The 20,459-nt window shown below is 55.3% G+C and overlaps 1 protein-coding gene across 5 annotated transcripts; it reads right to left on the bottom strand.

Annotated features, from left to right (window-relative positions):
- Window positions 1–6,019: 6,019 nt before the first annotated feature.
- DNAJB5 (DnaJ heat shock protein family (Hsp40) member B5) lies at window positions 6,020–20,254 on the bottom strand. 5 transcript variants are annotated; one of them, XM_014886056.2, is made up of 5 exons: window positions 15,893–16,270; window positions 13,622–13,787; window positions 13,304–13,548; window positions 10,487–11,085; window positions 6,020–6,401 (listed from the first exon to the last, which is right to left on the bottom strand). In XM_014886056.2, the coding sequence occupies exons 3-5, from the start codon at window positions 13,512–13,514 to the stop codon at window positions 6,168–6,170; spliced, it is 1,044 nt and encodes a 347-aa protein (XP_014741542.1). In that variant the 5' UTR covers window positions 13,515–13,548; window positions 13,622–13,787; window positions 15,893–16,270; the 3' UTR covers window positions 6,020–6,167. The 5 variants fall into 5 exon arrangements, with proteins under 5 accessions (XP_014741542.1, XP_088013173.1, XP_088013172.1 ...); XM_088157047.1 differs by lacking the exons at window positions 13,622–13,787; window positions 15,893–16,270 and adding an exon at window positions 20,212–20,254; XM_088157046.1 differs by lacking the exons at window positions 13,622–13,787; window positions 15,893–16,270 and adding an exon at window positions 17,725–17,958.
- Between the last annotated feature and the right edge of the window lie 205 nt (window positions 20,255–20,459).

Consider the following 20,459-nt stretch of genomic DNA (forward strand, 5'->3'; position numbering starts at 1 on the left):
GTCAGGTCCCATGGGGCCCACTGGACTTGATAGGAGCCACAGTCCAGCCACACTTGATGCAGGGTGGGAGAACCTCTCTCAGGCCATGGTGTTGGGGTTAGAGTCTGGTCCTGATCCAAGACACTGGGACCCTCTTGTACCACCTCAAAACCCTCTGGGCCCAGCAGGTGCTCCAATCAGCAGGAGCCACAAGTGGCTGCTCTCAGCAGGTCCCCATCCTGCTCCAGGCAGGCATGGATGTGCTATGGGCATCCCTGCTCCATTGGCATCAGTGGTTCCCAGGACATCCCTTCCCCTTGAGCTTCCCAGGCCATGTGCATCCTCTCCCCATGGCCATCCTGGTTGAGAAGGCATCCCTATTCCATGGGCATCCCCTGTGCTATGGATGTGCCCTCACCACTAATGTTTCCTGCCCCATGTGCATCACTTCCCTATGGATGTTCCCACTCCAAAGGCATCCCCTCCTGTGGAGGTTTGAACCCAGCTGGCAAATCAGTACCACTCAGGCACTCATTCACACCTCACCTGCCACAGCCCCCTGGCCGATATACTGGGCAGGATGTTCTGTGGCATGGAATATCCCTTTGGCCAGTCTGTGTCAGCTCTCCTGGCCATGCTTCCTCCTGGCTTCTTGTGCACCTGCTCAGTGACCGAGCACAGGACACTGAAAAGTTCCTTTGTCCCTCCAGAAATATGTATGGTTTCCTCCCTGTGTAACTCCTAGACTTTGGGGTGCACTGTGTGGAACAGAGGATAGAAGCAGGGCCCTTCTCGCCCTGGTCATTGGATTTGCCACTCATTTATTGTAGAAATGGAATCACAGGACACCTTGAGTTGGAATGGACCCATCGTGACCATTGAGTCCAACTCCTGGCACAGGACACCCCTAGGGACACACCAGTGCTTGAGACCATTGTCCCAACAGTTCTTGAACTCTGTCAGGCTCGGTGCTGTGACCACTTCCCTGGGAAGCTGTTCCAGTGCCCATCAACCCGTCTGGGTGACAACCTGAATCACCCCTGAGACAGCTTCATGCTTGCCATAGGATCAGGAATATTATAACCTTTGACTCTGCCTGAGAAACTACCCACTGACTACTGGGCAGCAAATACTCATTTATGATTGCTTTCATCTGTAATTTTCATACCTGCGTCTCTATGGTCAAGGCAGGTTTTCCTTCCCACATTCGTGTGTCCTCTCTAGGACACACGAATTCTCACAGCTAAAACCACCAGGTACCCCTATCTCCTCCCTCTTCCCTAAAAAGGTGCCTGCTGTTACCAGCCTGGGGAAATTGAGGGCTTCCAAAGAGGAAAGGCAGGAAGGAATTATAGAAGTGGATGCCCCATCCCTAGAAATGTTCAAGGCCAGGCTGAGTGGGGCTTTGAGCAATCTCGTTTAGTGGAAAGTGTCCCAGTCAACGGCAGGGGTCTTAGAATGAGAAGAACTTAAAGATCCCTCCCAACCCAAACCTTTCCATGACTGATTCTGTGAAAGAAGGGAGATGTAGGAAAATGTTTCTGCCACGGTTTGACTCTCCAAGAAAAAAGGCCAAAGGTGCAGTTATGAACAGTTCCCAACAGATGGCTCCCGAAATACAGAGGGAATGGCAGTGCTGAGTGCTTGTATCAGATTTGTCTCACAAATGGAGACTCTGTTGTACCAGTGGATCCATGGGCCAGGGCCAATTGTGTGAGGTTCAACCAGGCCAAGTGCCGGGTTCTGTGCTTGGGTCAAAACAACCTCCTGCAGCTCCAGCTGGGACAGGGTGACTGGAAAGCTGCTGGGAGGGAAAGGAGCTGGGGATGCTGATCAACTGCAGCGGAACATGAGCCAGGGTGTGCCAAGAAGTCCAGGGACATCCCGAATGTATCAGCAATGGTGTGGCCAGCAGGACCAGGGCAGTGACTGCCCCTCTGTGCTTGGCACTGGGGAGGCCACACTCCAAGTGATGTGTCCAGTTCTGGGACCCTCAAAAAAAGAAAGACACTGAGGTGCTGGAGTGAGTCGAGAAGACAATGGAACTGGGGAAAGGTCTGGAGCACAAGTCCTGGTGAGGAGTGGCTGAGGGAGCTGGGGTGTTTATCCTGGGGAGAAACAGCCACAGGGGGGACCTGATCACTCTTTACAGTGACCTGAAAGGAGGGTGTAGCCAATCTCTTCTCCCAAGCAGCAAGCAACAGGACAAGAGGAAATGGTCTCAGGTTGCGCCAGTGGAGGTTTAAGTTGGATATTAGGCTAAATTTCTTCATGGAAGGTATTGTCAAGCATTGAAGCAGGCTGCCTTGGTGCATCCCTGGGGGTATTTAAAAGATGTGTATCATCAAACCACAGAATGTTTATGTTGGAAAAGACCTCTAAGGTAATCGAGTCCAACAATTAAGCCAGCACTGCCAAGTCTACCACTGAACCATGTTCCTAAACACCAGATCTGTATAACTTCGTGGAAACTTTCAGGAATGGTGTAGATGTGACACCTGGAGACACCTATTAGCCACTACTGCAAAGAACAACTCACCCAGGCCCCATGGAGGATCAATGTCACACAGGGGACACACACCAAGCAAGGTGCTCCTGGAAGCACATGCACAGGAACTTTAAGTGCAAACAAAACAACTTTGTGACCAGAAAGTATTAAACTAATACAGCAAATACTTATAACAAACGTGGTCAGACAGGCTCTGCTCAGATCTATTGTTACCTCACCCTCTGGGCCCTCATGGGGCACCAGAAAGGACTGCTGAGGTTTCACTAAGCACCATGCAGCCACTCATTCATTCTTCCCACAGTTCATACACTGGCCATGATGTTCTATGGCATGGAATATCCCTTTGGGCAGTTTGGGTCAGCTCTCCTGGCTGTGCTCCCGCCTGGTTTCTTGCACACCTGCTCACTGGCAGAGCATGGGAAACTGCACAGTCCTTGAGTTAGGGTAAGCAACAGCTGAAACATCAGTGTGTTATCAACATTATTCTCATACTGCACTGCACTGAAACAGCTACAACTTATTCTATACCATTTACATCATGCCAGGTCCCCTGCTTCCCAATATCCCATCACCCTTCCTGTCTTTTGATATCAGTCTTTTTATCCCTTCCACTGCCTAAAGAGAAGGACGGGGAGAGGTTTTTGACAAGAGCATGTAGTAACAGGACAAAGAGTAATGGCTTCAAAGTGAAAGGGAGGGGTTTAGATTGGATATCAGGAAAAAAATCTTTACTGTTGGGGTGTGAAGCACTGGCACAGGTTGCCCAGAAAATCTGTGGATGCCCCATCACTGGAAATGTTGAAGGCCAGGTTTGATGGGGCTTTGAGCAACCTGGTCTAGTGGAAGGAGTCCGTCCCCATGTCAGGGGGTTGGAATAAGGTGAGCTTTAGGTCCTTTCCAACCCATTCTTTGATTCTGTGGTGACATCATTTCTCCTGTCAGTGGACCACCCCTATAGAATTCCTTTGAGACTGTTTAATCCATGACCTTGGCCTTCATCTGTCCTAAGAGCTTTTCAGGGCAGGATAGATGGTGTGTGGTGATGTCACATGTAGAAATCAGTTCTGATTCCACTACTGCTGGGCTTGGCTGGTTTCACCAAAGCTTATCCTTCACTAACGTGGCAACCAAAGGAGAGTTGTGTTCAGAACCCCAAATTCAGAGAGGCAAGGTGCCCAGTGATGCTGATGGGCGATGGAAACTATATGCAGTGCTATGCGGCAATTAACATAATTCAGTTTAATTTATTGACTCTTCTCACCCAAAATCAAACCCTCTTGAGCCACACACTGTACTAGAGAGATGGGCACAAGGCTCACAGGTTTTGGTGTCGTCTCCTGTCCCTGTGCACTGCTCCTGATGGGAGCACTGTGCAAACGTTCCCTGGCATTAGCAGCACTTTCCATGGGTGCCAGTAATGCCTCTGGCTCTCACCTTGCCCCAGGGCCTTCTGAGAAGAGATGGGCACTGCTCTCTCCAGCCTCCCCCTGCAGCCCTTCACTGCCCTTCAGTGTCCATTCCACTGCCCATGCTAGCCACATCCCAGAGCCCTGAGGGGACAAAGTCCCTCACCAGCACTGCTCTCAATCCTTGGCAATGTGGTCAGCACAACTGAGGCCATGCAGGAGGGGAGCAGACATTCTGTGACCCAGCAGGACATTTATTCATTCCCTTCCCCTTCTTATCAGGCACTGAAGGTCCTGCGCACCAAGTACCAAAAGAAACAGATTTCTTCTTCCTCTCCCTGCCAGCCTCAAGGGCACCTGGCCAGGGTGGTGGTGGCAAGGACTCTGGCACAGAGCCCTCTCCCCGCTGCCTGCTGGAACCCAGTCTGGCACCTCCCACCACAACACACCCCAAGAAAGTGTATTTTTCAAAATACTTCTTTATTTCTCTCAATACCGACATTACAAAAAAAAAAAAAAAAAAAAAGAAGAAGAAGAAAAAGAAAATTACAAAAAAACCCCACTATAAAACATTCAGGTCTCGTTGAAACCGAGAAAAACAAATCAGCTTGCATCTGCGTGCTGGCCTGTCTTCTCGTCCACCACATTTCTCCACATTGAACTCCACAGGGACCAGTGGAGGGAACCAGTGGCCTCCCCTCGCTGGCCAAAGCGGGTGATTGATTCAGCAGCGCCTCACACGTCTCCTCACCCCACAGGGTAACACTGTACAGCTGCACCTCCAGCCCCAAGGACACCTCACACACAGCCCCCCCACCCCAAGGGACCCCCTGCTTCAAGTCAGTACATTTTTTTTAAAAGGAATTTTAAAAAAAAAAAAGATTCCTGGGGCCTGGGGGAATATTTTGGCAGGGGTTTTCTTGGCAGTGCTGAGGTGAAAGAGGAGCTGTACAAAGCCAGGTGGAACGCGCCTCCCGCTCCACAGCAGCCCTTTCCTGGGAAAAAAAAATGGGCATGAGGCAGAGTGGGCTGAGAAAGGTAAGAAATATAAAAATTCTCCTGATGGAAATCCAAAGGTTTTAAAAAAATACAGTATTTGAAAATGTAGCCACTAAACAGACTGCCTCATGCACCTCCCAGCTCCACCCTGATGTCCAGAAACACCTCCTGAATGAATTGTCCCTGTAGAAAAATATATACACACGCCTCTCTCTTCTTATTAGAATGCCTAATTTGACCTGAAACACTAGTGAAACCCACAGCTCTGCTCACGCTTGGCTCTGCTTTGGCACCCAGATTAGTGCTACACGCACACACAACCCCACTCCAGGGGTTTGCTGTTCGTGTGGCTGAATCATCCCCCTTTCAAAAAAAGCCTGGGTGCGTCAGGCCAGTATCCCCAATACAGGCAGAGAAAAACCTTTACGAAGTTTATCTAATGAGCTCTATATATATGTATTTAAAAAATAAAAGCAGCAATGCAAACTCAACACATCTGATAAAAGAAAGCTCCACCCTGGGCTTTCCCCCCTCCTCCTGCTGGCTGGGGCCCTGTGGGCAGCAGGTGCAGGTAAGTGCTGCCCAGGGGCACTGGGGACATCCCCGGGCAGGGGCAGGAGGCTGGATGGACCATCCCCACGTGCTCCGTTGTTTGGCACAGCCGAGGCTCGGTGTAGGCTTGGCACAGGAGAGCGGACCACGGCTGGACTTGGCACCGTGGCCCCAGGTGAGAAATTGTCCGGCTACTGGGGGGGGCCACCACAGGCAGGAGTGATCGGCACCGTGGCACACCCGGGACCCCAAACAGCAGCAAGTATCAAAGAGGGGAAGAGAAAAACCAGCAGCGGGGAGGCCAGATCCTGCGGAGTCCTATTTACACAGCGCCAGACCCCGGCAAGTCCAGCTTCTTGTGGGAAGAGTGGCCTGAAAAGCAGGTGACATAAAAAACCCACAACACGACGCACCTCCCCAGGAAAACGGCCCATGGCTCTCACTCGTGCGAGGCAAAAGAAATGGACCTCTGGGGAGAAAGAAAAGGTTTGGCAGCTAGGAGACCTGTGGCAGAAAGGAGTCTCCCTGTTGTTGGAGTAAAAAAACCGGCCAAGGATGGATAGGCAGTGAGTCGGGTGGGGTTTTTTGGGGAAAAAAGTAGTGTGAGGGGTTGATTTTTTTTTTTTTTTTTGCATTTAAAAGTGCTGCGGCACCTTGGCCAGGCCAGGTGCTGTGGCACATGCGTCTGGAGTATTGCTGCTTTGGAGGAGAGTCCCTGGGCTCTAGGAGCATGGGAGGTGCTGCTTGAGGATCTGTCTTGTCTGAGGAGCTATTCTGTCTGGGAAACGGATTTTGAACTCCACAATCAAGTCTCCTCGCTGGCTGGGGGCCTTGGGGAAGGGCAGCCCCTCCCCACGTAGTCTCTTCACTGTCCCTGGCTTGATGATGTCGTTGCAGGGAAGCGGGATCACCCGTCCATCGATGGTGGGAATGTTCACGGTGCAGCCGCACAAGGCCTGAGGGAGCAAGAGGGAAAGGGCCATCAGATGGGATTGACACCCCAAAGCATCCCGACAGCCACACCCTGTCCCCCCACTGGCTGCTACCCTGGCTGAAACGCCCAGCTCCCTCTGGATGCTGCCCAAGAGCATTGGGTGATGCTCACCAGAGCGAGCACAGCTCTCTGCTGGCACCAGCCTGGTCCAACCACTGTGATCTGGGCTGCAGCAGCCGTGCAGGAGAGGGGTGCCCCAGGAGAGGGGTACCCCAGCTCTCACAAGGAAAAGGACTCCCCTCCCCACCCCCTGGGCTGCCCAGAAGGCACCACCAGCAAGCACCCAGCCACCCACAGCAACAGCACAGGCTAAATTTAGCCCCTTTCCAGCCTCGTCGCCCAGCCTCGGGCAGCCGAAAATCCAGCTGAGATCATGGGATGCTGCCACAGCCCATCAGCTGTCACCCTCCAGAGCACGGCAGCTCTGCCCCGTGCTGGGGTTATCTATAGCACAGCCCATGTCCCATGTCCCATCTCTGTCACCGACAGCCCCCACAAGGCTATGCCAGGATGGGACAATGGTGTGGCTGTGGCATTAAGCTTCCCTAGGAGCTGGGGGGGCTGGTTCCCATCTCCTACCCCATTGCACAGCCAGGAGCCAGTGTGGGGGTGCCACCCCGCTGTACCCCAGCCCCCAGCAGCAGCCGCACACCGGCCTGCATTGGCGAGCCACGTGATGCGGGAATGCAGCAAGAAAATCCTTGTGTCCTTAAATAACTCAGACAGCTCTGTCGTACATGTGGGCAGGATCGTCTCCAGGCTTTCGGCAAGGGCTGAGTGAGAGGACTGCAGAACGATGCTTCTGGAAGGGGGTGGGGGCTGGGGGGTTGCTGAGCTATAGCCCTGAGCTCCCATGTGGGGGCTGGCACAGGTTTGTCCCTCTGCACTGGGTCCTGTGGGTCCCAGCCCTTCCAAAACACCCTGCAAGGGGAGCGGAGAAAGATGCAATTGCTGTTTCTGGGATAGGTGGGGGAATGTTCTGCATTCCCCTCCCCAGGAAAAGCCTCCAAAGGGAAAGCAGCAACAGGCACCAGGAGAAACATCTCATGCTGGCTGCTGTTTCTGAGATGATGGATGGGGCTTCTGCAGCTGAACCAAGGCTTTCAACCAGAGGGTTTGCAGTGGGATCTGGGCCAGAACTGCTTCGGGGTCTCTATTGAGTGGAGAACAGGGAAGAAGGTCCTGTCTCCTTTGCGTGGCTCATCTGCACAGACCTCCTCCTGGCTAGGGGTTCCTCCAGGGATTAAGTCTTCAGCCTGCAGGAGGATGCCATCAGCAGCAGGTGCTTGGCTGATCTCCAGCAGGTTGGGGGAAAACAAAGGACAATCTCCCCACATCAATGAGTTTGTGGTGTGCATTCAGGCAAGGGTGCCAAAGTCCTCCTGCTCACTGGTGCCCAGTGCAGTGTGACAAGAAAGGACACCTCCAGCCACAAAACAGAAAGGGGAACAAGAACTCTCTGTGCTAACACGTGGATGGGGAAAGCAGGCAGAGATGTGAGCAGAAGCGGGCGGTAACAGCGAAGGCAGACAGGATCTTCATGTTTCCTTCCCGGAGCCAAGACGCAAGAATCCGAGGCGATCGCTCCTCCACCGTATGTCCCTGTTTTTCATTCTTCTTGCTCAACTTTGCTGGCATTTGGGAAAGCGGTTGCTGAAGTAACACCAGTAACCACGGGAGCTACCCCGCATCCTAGAAAGAGGCTTGGTTTATCCCTGGGGATGAAATCACCCTGGGTTTGAGCGCTGTGCTGTGCGAGCAGAGCTTTATCTAGGTCACCGCTGGGTCCTCCTCCGCTCGCAGCGGAGCCGCCGGGGCGGGCGTCGCCATCGGCCGCGTCCCAGCCGGGATGAGCCGGATGCTTCGAGGAAGGTGACGCCAGGTAAAGGATGCAAAGCGGGACGGTGCCGAGGGCAGGCATCAGGCAGCAGCCAGGAGGGCACGACGCCCTGCCGGCAGCGCTGCCTCACGGCAGAGGCAGCTGCTGGTGGAGCTCTGTGTCTCCTCCCCCCCGCAGCTCCTCGTTCTGGCACGAGCCTCAGATTTTAGGAGAGAAGACAACGAATTCCCGGAAAAGCACTCCTACATCTGTGGTTCTGCAGCAGACAGGTGGCAAAAAGCCTGCACTGCCCTGGCCAAGCACCCAGCAGGGCTGGGATTTGAGGGCCGGGAGGGTCCTCCAGCACCCATCACCTGCCAGCTTTCCTGATGGCACTAAGTTCTCTCACGGCAGTGGCAGAGACTAAAACTTGGGCTAGAAAAGGCAGCCTTGAAAGGCAGAAAGTGCAAGGAGAGACCTAAGGCTACAGCCAGAGGCTGAGGAGATGGAGAAATTGTGCTCTGTCACATACTGAGGTGGTAGCATACAGAACTGGAGAGCTCCCAGCATCTGCTCCTGCTCCAGAGCACTTAAGGAACTTCTTTTCCTGGAAGACAAACGCAGCAGAGTTTCACACTGCCCTGGCAAGCAGCAGGCTGGGGATGACAGCCAGACCAGCAGCTCCATGAGGATGCCCAGCATGTTGGGCTTGTGCTGGGGGAGCTCAGAGACCAGAAATTCCAGCTGAAGAGATGAGGAATTTGCCTGGACCATCAATTTTCTGCTGTGTCTGCATTGTGCAAACCCACTGCCAGCATGAAGGCCTTGCCCATAGAGCTCACAGGTATCCAACACTTTTAGTGCAACAGTACATGGAGCTGGAGCCCATTTCTCCAGTTGCTGCTTAAAAGTTAACTCCAGGAAAAAGTCCTTCCAGCCTGACCAGTGCACAAACTTGGGCTAACATGGTCTGGGCATCAGCACAGCCAGGTCAGGGTTAACTTTACAGATAAGAGGAATGAACAGAAGGAAACATTTGAGATATGGAATGCACAGCTCCATAAATAAGGTAGTCTCTTCCAAGTACTTCTGGATCGGCCAGGAGAACGAGCTACTGCGGGAATTAACCTCTGTACTTTGCACTGTGAGGGAAACTCCGCTCCTGAGTCTGCAAGTTAAATGGAGTTAAGTTTGCTCCAGGAGTGCCCAGCTCTGCCTCGCCTGCATGCTTTTTGCCCCCAGTACACCCGCCCACAGCCCAAGCTGGGATGCAGAGCCATCGCAGAGCTCTCCTGACTTCCTGGCACACTTCACAAGATCACGTTTTCCTGCCTCAGGTCTGGCCCATTGAGCTTATTTCTATTAAACACATTTGAGAACATAAATCTGCCTTCGGGAAGGAAAAAAAAATCAGCTCATTAAGAAGACAGACAGTGTCTACCGTCTGAAAGGAACAGCAAATGGCAGCTGCCAAAAATGTCAACGTTAAATGCAGCTGCCAGCTGGGATTTATTAAAAGGTAGTTTTACAGCAGCAGTGGCGAACAGCACATCTTGTACTGAGGTAATCTTTCCTCTCCCACCTTCTTGCAGATTGCTGGATGATCTGATGCATCCATGCAGCCCTGCTGTGACCTCTAGGATTGGCAGCTGGAAGTATTGAATTTTACTTATTGCCTGAGTATTTAATTTGTTTGGTTGCTTATCTAGGAAAGCCAGAATCAAAATACAGCTAAAGCACTGCTCTGGGAGGGCAAGGGATCACTTTCCTCCATGTGATCCTGCTCTCTGCCATGGAAGAGGCAGCTGGTGCAACCCTAGGCAGTAACTAAGCCACAGTGGGCTCAGCTACAAGAAAAGCAGGAATCAGGCTGATGCCACCTAACCGAGGTCTTCCTTACAGAAGATGTGGCCTTCGTTCCACATGCAAATACCCTATGTTAAAATAGAAAATCAAGACATACAGAGAAGGGAGAAAATGGATAAATACCATCTGAATTGGCTCAAGAAGTGAAGTGTGCTCAGCAGGGACTGCAGCATCAGTGTCCCACGCCTGGCATGGAAGTCAAGAACCTCCAAAGCAGACCAAGTTTGCCTCTGCAGCTCCTTTCTTGTGACCTACCTGCTCTTTCCTATCCTAAGCAGAAGAAGGACTAAATCCCATCTTGGGCCCAAATGCCATGAACGATTGCCACCTCACATCCCATGGGATTTACCACCCGTACCCACCTCTTTAAGACTGATGTTCGCTGTGTAGATCACGTTCGTCCCGTCCCTCTTGAAGTGCGAGTGAGGCTTGTCCTTGAGGATGAAGACGATGTCTGCAGGGATGTTGTCTGGAGTGGCATCCCCTTCTTTGGGGAATGTGATTTTGGTTCCCTCCTTCCAGCCCCGTTTGATGACAATGTTTAGGATCTTGTCCTCAGTCCGCATGGTCCGGCCATCAGCGTTAAGCCTTCTGCGAGTGATCTTCATCCTCTTGGTGGATCCATGGTAGATCTCTTCCAGGGACACCTTGAGCTCATGGATGACAGGTGGGTCCTGGACCTTCCTCCGTGTGTGCAGGGACTCCTGGTGCCGCCGGTGAACCCCATTGATGCCGTTGAAGCCAAAGCGGCCGAAGGCACTGAAAGGGTCGTCGTCATCATCCATATCCATGTCTTCCTGGTCAAAGCCATTGAACATCCGGGAGCGGCTGCTGGCAAAGAAGATGTCGAAAGGATTGGAGCCTCCAAAGAAGGATGCAAAGGTGGCATGAGGATCTCCGTGGAAGGTGTAGTGGAAGGTGTTCCCTGAGCCACCTGAAGAGCCACCTCCAGTTTTGAGACCTGGAAGAGAAGGGGGAAGAGGAGATATGAATGCTCCCCGTGGGGGAATGCTCTGCAAGGACTGCACTGCCCGGTGGGAGAATGGCCTCTGCCACTTCCAGGGAGTTCTTCCACCCTCTTCTGAGTGTGCAGATCACCCCTCCAGCACAACCACCGTGAAGGCACCATCTCCACTCATGACATACAGTCCTACCTCTACATCCTGCAAGCTCAGAATCCATTCAGGTATTGTTCCCTTTACCCCTACTGAAGGACCTCTTTGATTCTCTCCACCCAATTAACCTAATTTTAATTTAAAACATACCCTGATCAGCCCATCTCCATTTTTCCCCATGAGCAGGCTCCTTCCTTCTGCAATAGCCTTGTCTCTGAGACTGGACATTAGGAAAAATTTCTTCACAGAAGAGTTGGTCAGGCATTGGAACAGGCTGCCCAGGGAAGTGATGGAGTCAACATTCTTGGAAGTGCTAAAAAGGTGTGTGGATGTGGCACTTAGGGACATGGGTCAGTGGTGAACATGGCAGTGCTTCATTAAATTATCTTAGAGATCTTCTCCACCCTCAGTGATACTGCAGGCAGGTGGAGGTGAGCAGACCTCCAGGTCGGCATGCAGCTCCCTGCACATTGGCTGTATAAAATGCCAGGTAAGCTCCAGGTCTGGATCATTTGGCAACCTATCCCATGGGAAACTCCCCTGCCAGGTCCCAGGCTGAGCCTGATGTCACTGCAACTCATCGCAAGTCCCAAAGAGTCAAGGCACATGACAAGTGCCCCCCAAAGAGGTCACACATGCTCTGCAAGGCTATTTTTGACCAGGAGGGTTGGGAAGGGTTAAGCCAAGCCTAGCTCAGGGACTATTTTCAGGGCACACCAGTGACAGTGAAGGACTATTTCTGACAGGCTGTCCTTTGCCCCAACCCCCCACGCCCCTTCCACAGCAGGACAAGTTTGGGGGGTCTCTTCTGAGTGCTGAAGTCAGTATTTTGCGCGGGTTTCCCTCTTCACCTTGCCAACACAACATGTGGAACCCTGAAACTCCTCAAAATGCTGATCTTCATTGCCCAAAAGAATGGGAAACAAAAGGTGTGGGGAAGGTCATGGAACACGAGAGGTTCAACACTGATGGAACATGGGGGAAGATGGTCTTTAACTTGATAGGGCAGTGAGGGACCTCTTACCCTCTTCCTTAATTCACTCTTATTTTAGATGCCTGCAGGCGATGGGGATTTTGCCAAATCTCCAGTGAGCTGCACTCCTAATAGACTGTACAGCCAGGAGGTTTCACCTTTAATCCCATGACGCCAGCCTGAGCAGCGTCCGATTTCATTGAGGCCTCCCGGGAAAAGCTGGTTTCCCACTTGAGAGAGTCTCTTCTCATTTTACAGGGCAGCAAATCACTGTGCCCAGTGCATCCATCACAGCCCTGACATAACTAGCAGGTCAACAATTAACCCACTGCTGCTTAATCCTGCCGGTGGCTTGTGAGGGGATGCACCTGCCCGAGAGAGGAGCTGCCTCTTCCACCCAGCAGCCTGCTCCTGCCAGACCTTCTGCTCTTTTAAGCACCCAAGTCCTGGGCTGATTAATGCAGATGCTATTCAGCACTCTCCTCGAATGGGGTTGCACTCTTCCATCATTGACTAATAAGGCCGCCTGCGTTGGAGCGGCTCTCCTCCTCCTCCTCCTCCTCCATGCCAACCACCAGACAACAGCAGCCGCTTGGTTTCAAAACAAGGGCCTATTACTTAAATTGGGAAAAGCTTTGAATCCTGTAGGTCAGCCTGTACCAGGGAGGACAGTGGGACCAGTGCCCAAGCGCAGGGGGAATGTGGGCAGGAGCAGTATGTCTCTGCTGTGTTATTTAGGTCATTTAAAGAGCTGCTAACGAATTACCCCAGGTATGACCCAGGAGGTGAGCTCCTTCTGTTTCTCAGCTGGCACCCACGGTTATTGGGCAGAGGGCAGGGGGAGCCCAGCCACCCCAGGAAGCAAGGTGACAAACTGCTGGAAAAGTTAAGCAGCCTGGGGAGGAGTGGGATGAGAGGTAATTTCTGACACCTGTAGAGCCTTCACTCTCTCTGATTCTTTGGAAACCAGTCCCATTTCAGGAGTAGGCATGAAGCACTGAAACATCTCTCTGTGAAAACCCTCCCCCACCTCTAAAACTGATTTGGACCCCACATCCCTGCCTCCCAGTGGGCAATGCTTATCCCCTTACCTTCCTCCCCATACTGGTCATACACGGCTCGTTTCTTGGGGTCACTCAGGACATCATAAGCCTCCGCAATCTCCTTGAACTTCTCCTCAGCATTGGGGTCTTTATTTTTGTCGGGGTGATATTTCAGGGCCATTTTCCGATAGGCTTTCTTGATTTCATCTTCATTGGCGCCACTCTGGATGCCCAAAATCTTGTAATAATCCTTCCCCATGACGGCGACGCTGCCGGGAGCTGAGTACTTATTCCTGAAAGGAGAAAGACAGCTCTTCGTAAGGTGAATATCACATAGGGGCAGCCGGGGATGGGACTGGCACACACTTATCACGGAGCCGATGCTCCCTGCGTCCCACGGGCCAGCAGCACCAGAGCCAGCTCAAGTCCACGCTTCCCAGCAGAGGTCAGAGCCCCGGTGCCAGAATGTATCCCAGCTCTGGTTTTATCCCGCTGAGCCCTAAGGCTGGGATGGACAGACTCATCTCTGAGGCTGACAGGGAGAGAGAGCTCAAGTCGGGGCACAGCACTATTATAGGGGCCACGCCACTGCTCACGTCAGGCCAGGACCACGTCCCTGTCCGTCCCCCCCGGCTGAGTCAGGAGGGCTGAGCTATGTCCAAATGTAGCTGCCGGCCTGTGTCCACCCCCTTGCCTGGTTCTCTCCCAGCTGAGGACCTGAGACCCAAGTCGGGGTGATGACAGCCGGTTTTGGAGGCTGAAGGCAGTGGCAGGGACCACACTGTGCCTTCACCTTAAAGGAACTTCAAACATTTTGTTCCTGAAAGCAATTGGCATTCAGCTGGAGATAAGCGCCTCCGGCTGTCAGAGCCATAATTTGTATTTAGCGGAGAGAGAACGGAGCCGTTAGACAGAAACATCTTGTGATGGTGGGAGGGCTTTTTTCTTTTTTTTGTTTTTAAAAAAAACCCCAACACTTTCTAGCCTGACTTGCACTCCCGGAGAGCCTCCAACTGGATCTTGCAGTGAGCCAGGAACTCAGGGCTCACTCGCTCCATCGCGCGGGGGCTGAAGCCATGCCCATGCCTATACTAAGGCATGGAAAACCCGCTGGCCATAATTCATCCCCCAGTCACCGCTGGAGTCACAGCCACCCAGGGAGCAGCCAGGGCAGATGGCAAGGCTGCTCCCCCAGGCAAAAGCTAACAAGTCCTCTCCTCTCCATGCCTCCCCACAGATGTTTCCCACTACTCCTCGACATTTGGTTATCTGACAGCAAACACATGACACCCTGCGCTTCAGGGTCTGTCCTGGCCCCTCTCATACTCAGGGCTGACCCTGCTTCTTCCAGATGCTGCCCTAGCAGCCCTGTACCCCCACTTCTCACATCCTGCTCCCTCCTACAGTCCAGGTTTCACCCTAACCTTGCTCTAAACACCCCTGAGCCATCTCAACCCTCCGTGCCCCTCCAGCAGACAGATTTTGGCATGGGGTGTTAGCCTTGACCCTTTTCTTCACCATCATACAAGCTCACAGATGTTCTCCCCATCTTTACTCTATCCATGAGCTCACATTGGAGGTCACAGAGGGACCCCCCCAACCACCACAGCTCAATCAAGGGTGGCTGTGCTCCCCCAGGATCCATGGCTGGGTGCTCCTGCAAGCATCTGGCATCCAACACACCAAGCATCCATTGCCTTGGGCAATGGCAACCTACAAGACCTTGGAAATTGGCCCCGTATTTGCCACCTCCATCCAAGCCACCAACTTCTGCTCTTTTTTGCTCCAGCCATGGAGGAGAAGCTTTGCTGTAGATGGGGAAAGGGGTTAAGGCACTCCTGAAGGACACAGGGGAGATGGGGACGTCTGCAAACACTACAGCAGCCTAGGTAGCACAGAAGAGGTGGGAGGAGGTCCCTGGGGGCATAAAGAGCATCTGACAGCGTCTCCTGTGGCACCTCCCTGATGCCAGCACATTTCTATACCAGCTCCTGCGTGCAGAGATGCCAGCAGCACCCAGCCCACGCAGGTGCTGGGGGATGCTTTGCCCCCAGCCCACATCCATCTCCCCATTTACCCTCCCTAAGTGTCAGGGAGGATGCAGAAAACCCTGGGGTGAGCAACAGGCAGGAGAACCAAGACTATCCCGTCCATTCTCCTCACCCAAGGTCACTCCAACACCCCGCTTCTCCACAGCAGCCTCCAGTGGGGGCCAGGGGCTCCCTGAGACCAATACTGGGATGACAATTTCGCCCTCCCACGGCGAAAGCAAACCAAGCAGTGCTAAAGACAATCCCATCACACCCTAGCTCCAGCAACACAGAGCTGACAAACCTTCAACTGTCGCTGCCCAGGGACCACAGTGTCTGGCTCTGACCCCACACAGCCCAACCTGACAGCACCACTGGGACACCCTCACCTGGCCAAAACCCCACAGTGCTTCCCATGAAAATACATCCCGTCCTGGCAAAATGCTGTCACCACCCGCAGGACCTCTGGACTTGCCCGCTTGAGAAGTCTTTGGCCAGGGTGGGGATGCCTGATAAGGACCTCTGACCTGACCGAGGACCCCTTCCTCTGGCTGGGCATGGGGAAGGGAATTTCTGTACCGAAATGCATGCCGGTGCCGCGGTTTACCGTGCCAGAGAGGACCAGGTGCTGGCGAGTGACCCGGTGGGTTAAGGCACGCTCTCAAGGCTCAGCTCACATGCACAATGGTGGTAAAACACGACTCTGTCCCCGCAGAGCCTCCCTCCTTCCCTCCCACCTCTCTGGGATCAGCTGCGCCTTGCCACCGATCCTCTCCCCCTTCTGCTCAGTCATCCTCTCCTGACTTCCCATTTAACCCCCTCGGGAGCAGTGGGGGGTTTCAAGCAGGCGAAGGCATTCCTGTATCGCCCTTGCAAATCGGATGCCCCCAGAGTGTCACGGCCACCCTGCCTTGGTGAAAACCACAGGCATTCCCCTGCCCTGCCGAGCCAGCCCAGCCTCCATCCTCCTCTTGCAACCACACCAAAAGAGAAAAAAAATAATTAAATAAAGAATAAATCTTTGTTCCGGCCCCGCACATGACATCAGCCCGAGCAACCGCTGGGCGAGCGCGCCAGCTGAATAGCGATCGTTTGACATAATCCCTCCGCTCGGCAGTCATCTAAGGGAACAAACCCACCCTGGCAACGGCACAAGGCTTTTTTTGTTCCATCTCGGGGTGCAAGGTCACCGCGGGATGCCAGGGACAGGCGCTGATGGTTTAACGAGGACACAAGGTCGAGAGGCGGAAACCCACTTACCGAAACTTTACGAACACATTCATAGTCCAAGCTGTCATTTTTAAAGGCTCTAGTTTTATTTTAAACATCGCGGCTGTCCGCAGGCGGCGGCAGGTGTTGTGTGCCCGGCCGGGAGGCACTGGAGGGCGGGAGGAGGGTGGCGGGGCGAAAGGTGCTGGCTCGTGCCGGGGATGCCGCCGCCGCCAAGGGATGCTCTGCTGGCGAGTCCCCCCCTCCACCTCCTCCGGCACACCCAAAGGGCAGCTCTTCGCCAGCCCGGCAGCCGTGGTTGGCTCTGACCTCGCTCCCAGGATGGCTCCGAAAGGGCTCCTCCGGTCGACGCGGTGCCGCCGGGGAGCTGCCGTCCTTTGTGTGCTTCCCAGCGGCGCACGGAGAGACCCTTCAATGGAGTCACTCGCCGTGCCGTAATTTTCCTTTTAATTGGTTTCTTGACGCTTTCTTGTTAAACCGACAGATTAAGACACTGCTGCTTAATCCGTCAGCACTCCTCTTCTCCGCTTCCGCAAGGCACCCAGCCGCCTGGCACCGTCACGTCCCCCACGCAGCCCCCTCCAAGGAGCGCAGGGAGCGCAGCCAGGAGCCCCTCGGTGTCCCCAGAAACGACTCTGCTGACGCCCAGGGCTGAGCACCCGCCAGGCGAATCGGGTAGGGAGAAAAGTAGGGCGGCGTTGATATGGAAAAAAGTCACGTTAACCAATGTGCACCTCCCCAGCTTTTCCCGTTCGGATGCAAGGGGGTCCCTGTGTCCCCCTCACCGGTCCTCCGGCACCGGTCGCCCGGCAGAAGGGATCTGGGTGCCGCACTCCCGCCCGGCGTCCGGGGCTCCCCGTGGTGGCAGGGTAGCGGGACGGGGACGGTGCGTCCCCCGAGCCCACGGCGCAAAACCTACTTCTGAGAAGTCACCTTCAGGCACGCCAAGGAAAACTAATGCCACCGCGTCCCCTCTGTCTGTCACCGTCACTTGCAGGCCACGGAGAGCATCCTCTCCAGAAGCTCTACACCGAAACTAGGCAGCCGTACCGGGGATATCACCAGGTAGCTCCTGCATCCCACCCGCGGAAAGCGAAAAGAGCCGGGCGAGCGACAGCCCCCATCCCTCTGTGTCCCCAGGGGCTGGAGTCCCGCCGGGCTCCGAGCCGGGCGGGTTCGGCGAGGCGCGGGTGCCGAGGCAGCGCATACCTCTCGGCGCGGCTCCAGAAGAGCAGGATGGCCGGCATGGTAGCGTATCCCGGGTTCAGTCAGGGAGCTGCTGAGGATCTTGTCGCGCCGGGGCAGGCAGAGCCACCCGTGCCCGTGCTGGATGGCAGCCGCAGGCAACCAGGCAGCAATGTCATGACTACCCGCAATGAATCATCCCCTCCCCGAGCCCCCACACGCACCGCCCGCCTCCCCCTCCCCACCGACAGCCCCACTGGGGTGCCGGCACCTGCGTGGGGACGGGGTTAACCCTCCCCTCGCTGCCTCTGCCAGCACAGCCCCCGCTGCCAGCCCCGCCGGCGGCCGCCTCCTGCGTGGGCACGGAGCAGGACCCCCGCTCAGAATTTCCCCAGAGAGGGTCCCGTATCTCCACAGCCACTAAGTGCTGCCTCCTGCGTGGGGATGGTGTCGAGTAGCACTTGCCATCACCCCCGAAAGGGTCCCCTATTTTCCAGACCTATCTGGTGCTGGCTCTCGGGTGAAGATGGGGTCAAGCCCCACACAGCGTCTCCCCAAGAAGTCTCCTCTCTTTCCAGCCGAACTCAGCTGCTCACAGTTGTGTGGAGATAGGGTCAGACCCCCCATGCTACCTCCCTGTGTAGGGTACCCCATTTCCAGACTCACCAGGATACTCACAATGGCATGGGGATGGGGTTAAACCCTCTCACTGCACAGATCGCCACCCCATGCCCCCTGCCCAGTCCCACTGTGGGGCTAAGAACTTCACAGAGGTGGGGTTTATTCCCTTCCCAAGCCCAGAAGCACTATACTTTTTAGGGGCTGTAACACACCTGGGGGTTCACTCCTGCATTGTGCCTCAGTGCACAGACCCGCAGGGGTGCGGGGTGACCCTTGTCACGATCAAGGCCCACTGGGATCCACTGTCTGCCTCAAGAGGAAAGCGGGTTAACCCTTTCCTCCTAGTCAGCCCTCCCAGGAGACACTGTCACCTCAACTGGGGATAGAGGTTAACACCTTCCATGCTGGTCCCTCTGACCCTCTTACTGTCACCTGGGCGGGAGGTTACCAACTTTCTCACCAGCCAGTTCAGCCCCACCGGGATACACAGGTACCCCCAGTGAGGTGGTGGAGGGGTGTTGACCCCTTCCAGGTCACACCACATAGCTCAAACAAAGCACATTATTCCCTCCAAAGTGAAAGAGGAGAAAGGGATTAACCCTAACCTCACCACCCTCTCCAGCCCCTAAGGGCTGTACTACAGCCCCATGGCAGAGGGTGTTACCCTCTCTCCCTGCCCCACTTGGATGCACTATCTCTGTTATGAGGCAGGGGGGATTAACCCCTTCCTGACACGCCCTTCAGACCCACAGGAACACATGGTCACCAGATAGGGCAGCCCAGTTAACCCTGACCTACAGCCTCATTAAGAAACTCTGACACCCCACAGGAGCCAGGGATGCCAACTCCTTCCTCCGCCACCTTCAGCCCCATAGAGACTTCATATTCCCCCATGGTGACAGGACAGGGTGGCTACCCTCTGTTCCCCATCCACAAAGGAGCAAAGGGGCTAAGTTCCCAGACCCACAGCAAAACCCTGTTACCCCTTGGGGCAGAGAGGCCGATCCTGTCAGCCCCCGGGGCACCCTGCTACTTGATAAAAGCAGAGGTTTAAGCCCCCACATCAGGACAGACTGTCACCCCACGGGTGCAGCGGGGCAAGCACCCCTTCCCAGCCCTACAGGGACATGCTGTCACCCCATGGGCAGAGGGGCCAATCGCTTCCAGCCCCACAGTGACACCCTGTCATCCCTTCGGGCCGAGGGATTGCCCACCTCAGCCTCGCAGTGACACCCTGTCCCCTCTGGCAGAGGGACTGACCCTCCCCAGCCCCACAGTGATACTCTACCACCCCAGAGCGCAGGGGGATTGAGGAGCCCCCAGCTTCATGGCAACAACTTGTCAATGCACAGCGCAGAGAGGTGACGCCCCACAGCAGCACCCTGTCACCCCTCGGGCACGGGGGCTGACCCCACAGCGACACCTTGTTAACCCCGACACGGGGGCACTGTCCCCCACCCCACAGTGACACGCTGTGTCCCCCGAGGCACCGGACAAGACCCCTGCCGGTCCCACAGGGGCACTCCCGGGGTGGGGGGGGACCGACCCCCGCCCAGCCCCACAGTGACATCCCCTCGTCACCCCGCGGCGCAGAGTGCCGCCCCGCCCCTCAGTGACACCCTGTTACCCCCCGGGGCGGGGTGACACGGCCCCCCCAACCCCACAGCGAGCCGCTTCGCTCCACGGGGCACGGGGACTAATTCCGCCCAGCCCCACGGCGACAACTTGTCACCCCTCGGCAGTCCCACAGTGACACCCGACAGTCACCCCACAGCGCAGGGGGACTAGCCCCGCCGCCGCGGCGTCACGGCGCGGGGGCACGGCCGGGGCCGGGGTGTGGGGGTCGGGTGGGGGTGCGGGGGCGGTCGGGGGGGCCCCCCCGGCACTCACCGCTCCCGCTGTCCCGGGGCGCCGCGCGCTCGCTGGGCCGCCCCCGCCCCCGCCCCCCGGCCGCCACGTCAGGGGAGTCCCGCCCGCGCGCGCCACGCCCCCGTTGGCCCGGGGGGCTGTCCATCGCCGCGCTGCGCCACGCTGATTGGCTCTTCCTGAAGGGGAGGCGGGGCGAAGGCGGGACCCCGCCATTCACCTGCCCGCCTCTCCCCTCCTCCCCTCCCAATCGCCGTCTTCCATTGGCCAGT

Source organism: Sturnus vulgaris, chromosome Z, assembly GCF_052056855.1.
Source record: "Sturnus vulgaris isolate bStuVul1 chromosome Z, bStuVul1.hap1, whole genome shotgun sequence".
NCBI classification, from domain to species: domain Eukaryota; kingdom Metazoa; phylum Chordata; class Aves; order Passeriformes; family Sturnidae; genus Sturnus; species Sturnus vulgaris.

Bases quoted from the DNA above. Each gene is read 5' to 3' on its own strand.
- DNAJB5 (XM_088157045.1), bottom strand. From the start codon at position 16,613: ATGTTTAAAATAAAACTAGAGCCTTTAAAAATGACAGCTTGGACTATG. The intron at 13,549-16,545 runs GTAAGTGGGTTT...TTCTCCTTTCAG, and splicing joins AATGTGTTCGTAAAGTTTCG to GAATAAGTACTCAGCTCCCG. The intron at 6,402-10,486 runs GTGGGTACGGGT...TTGCTCCCTCAG, and splicing joins CGAACATCAGTCTTAAAGAG to GCCTTGTGCGGCTGCACCGT.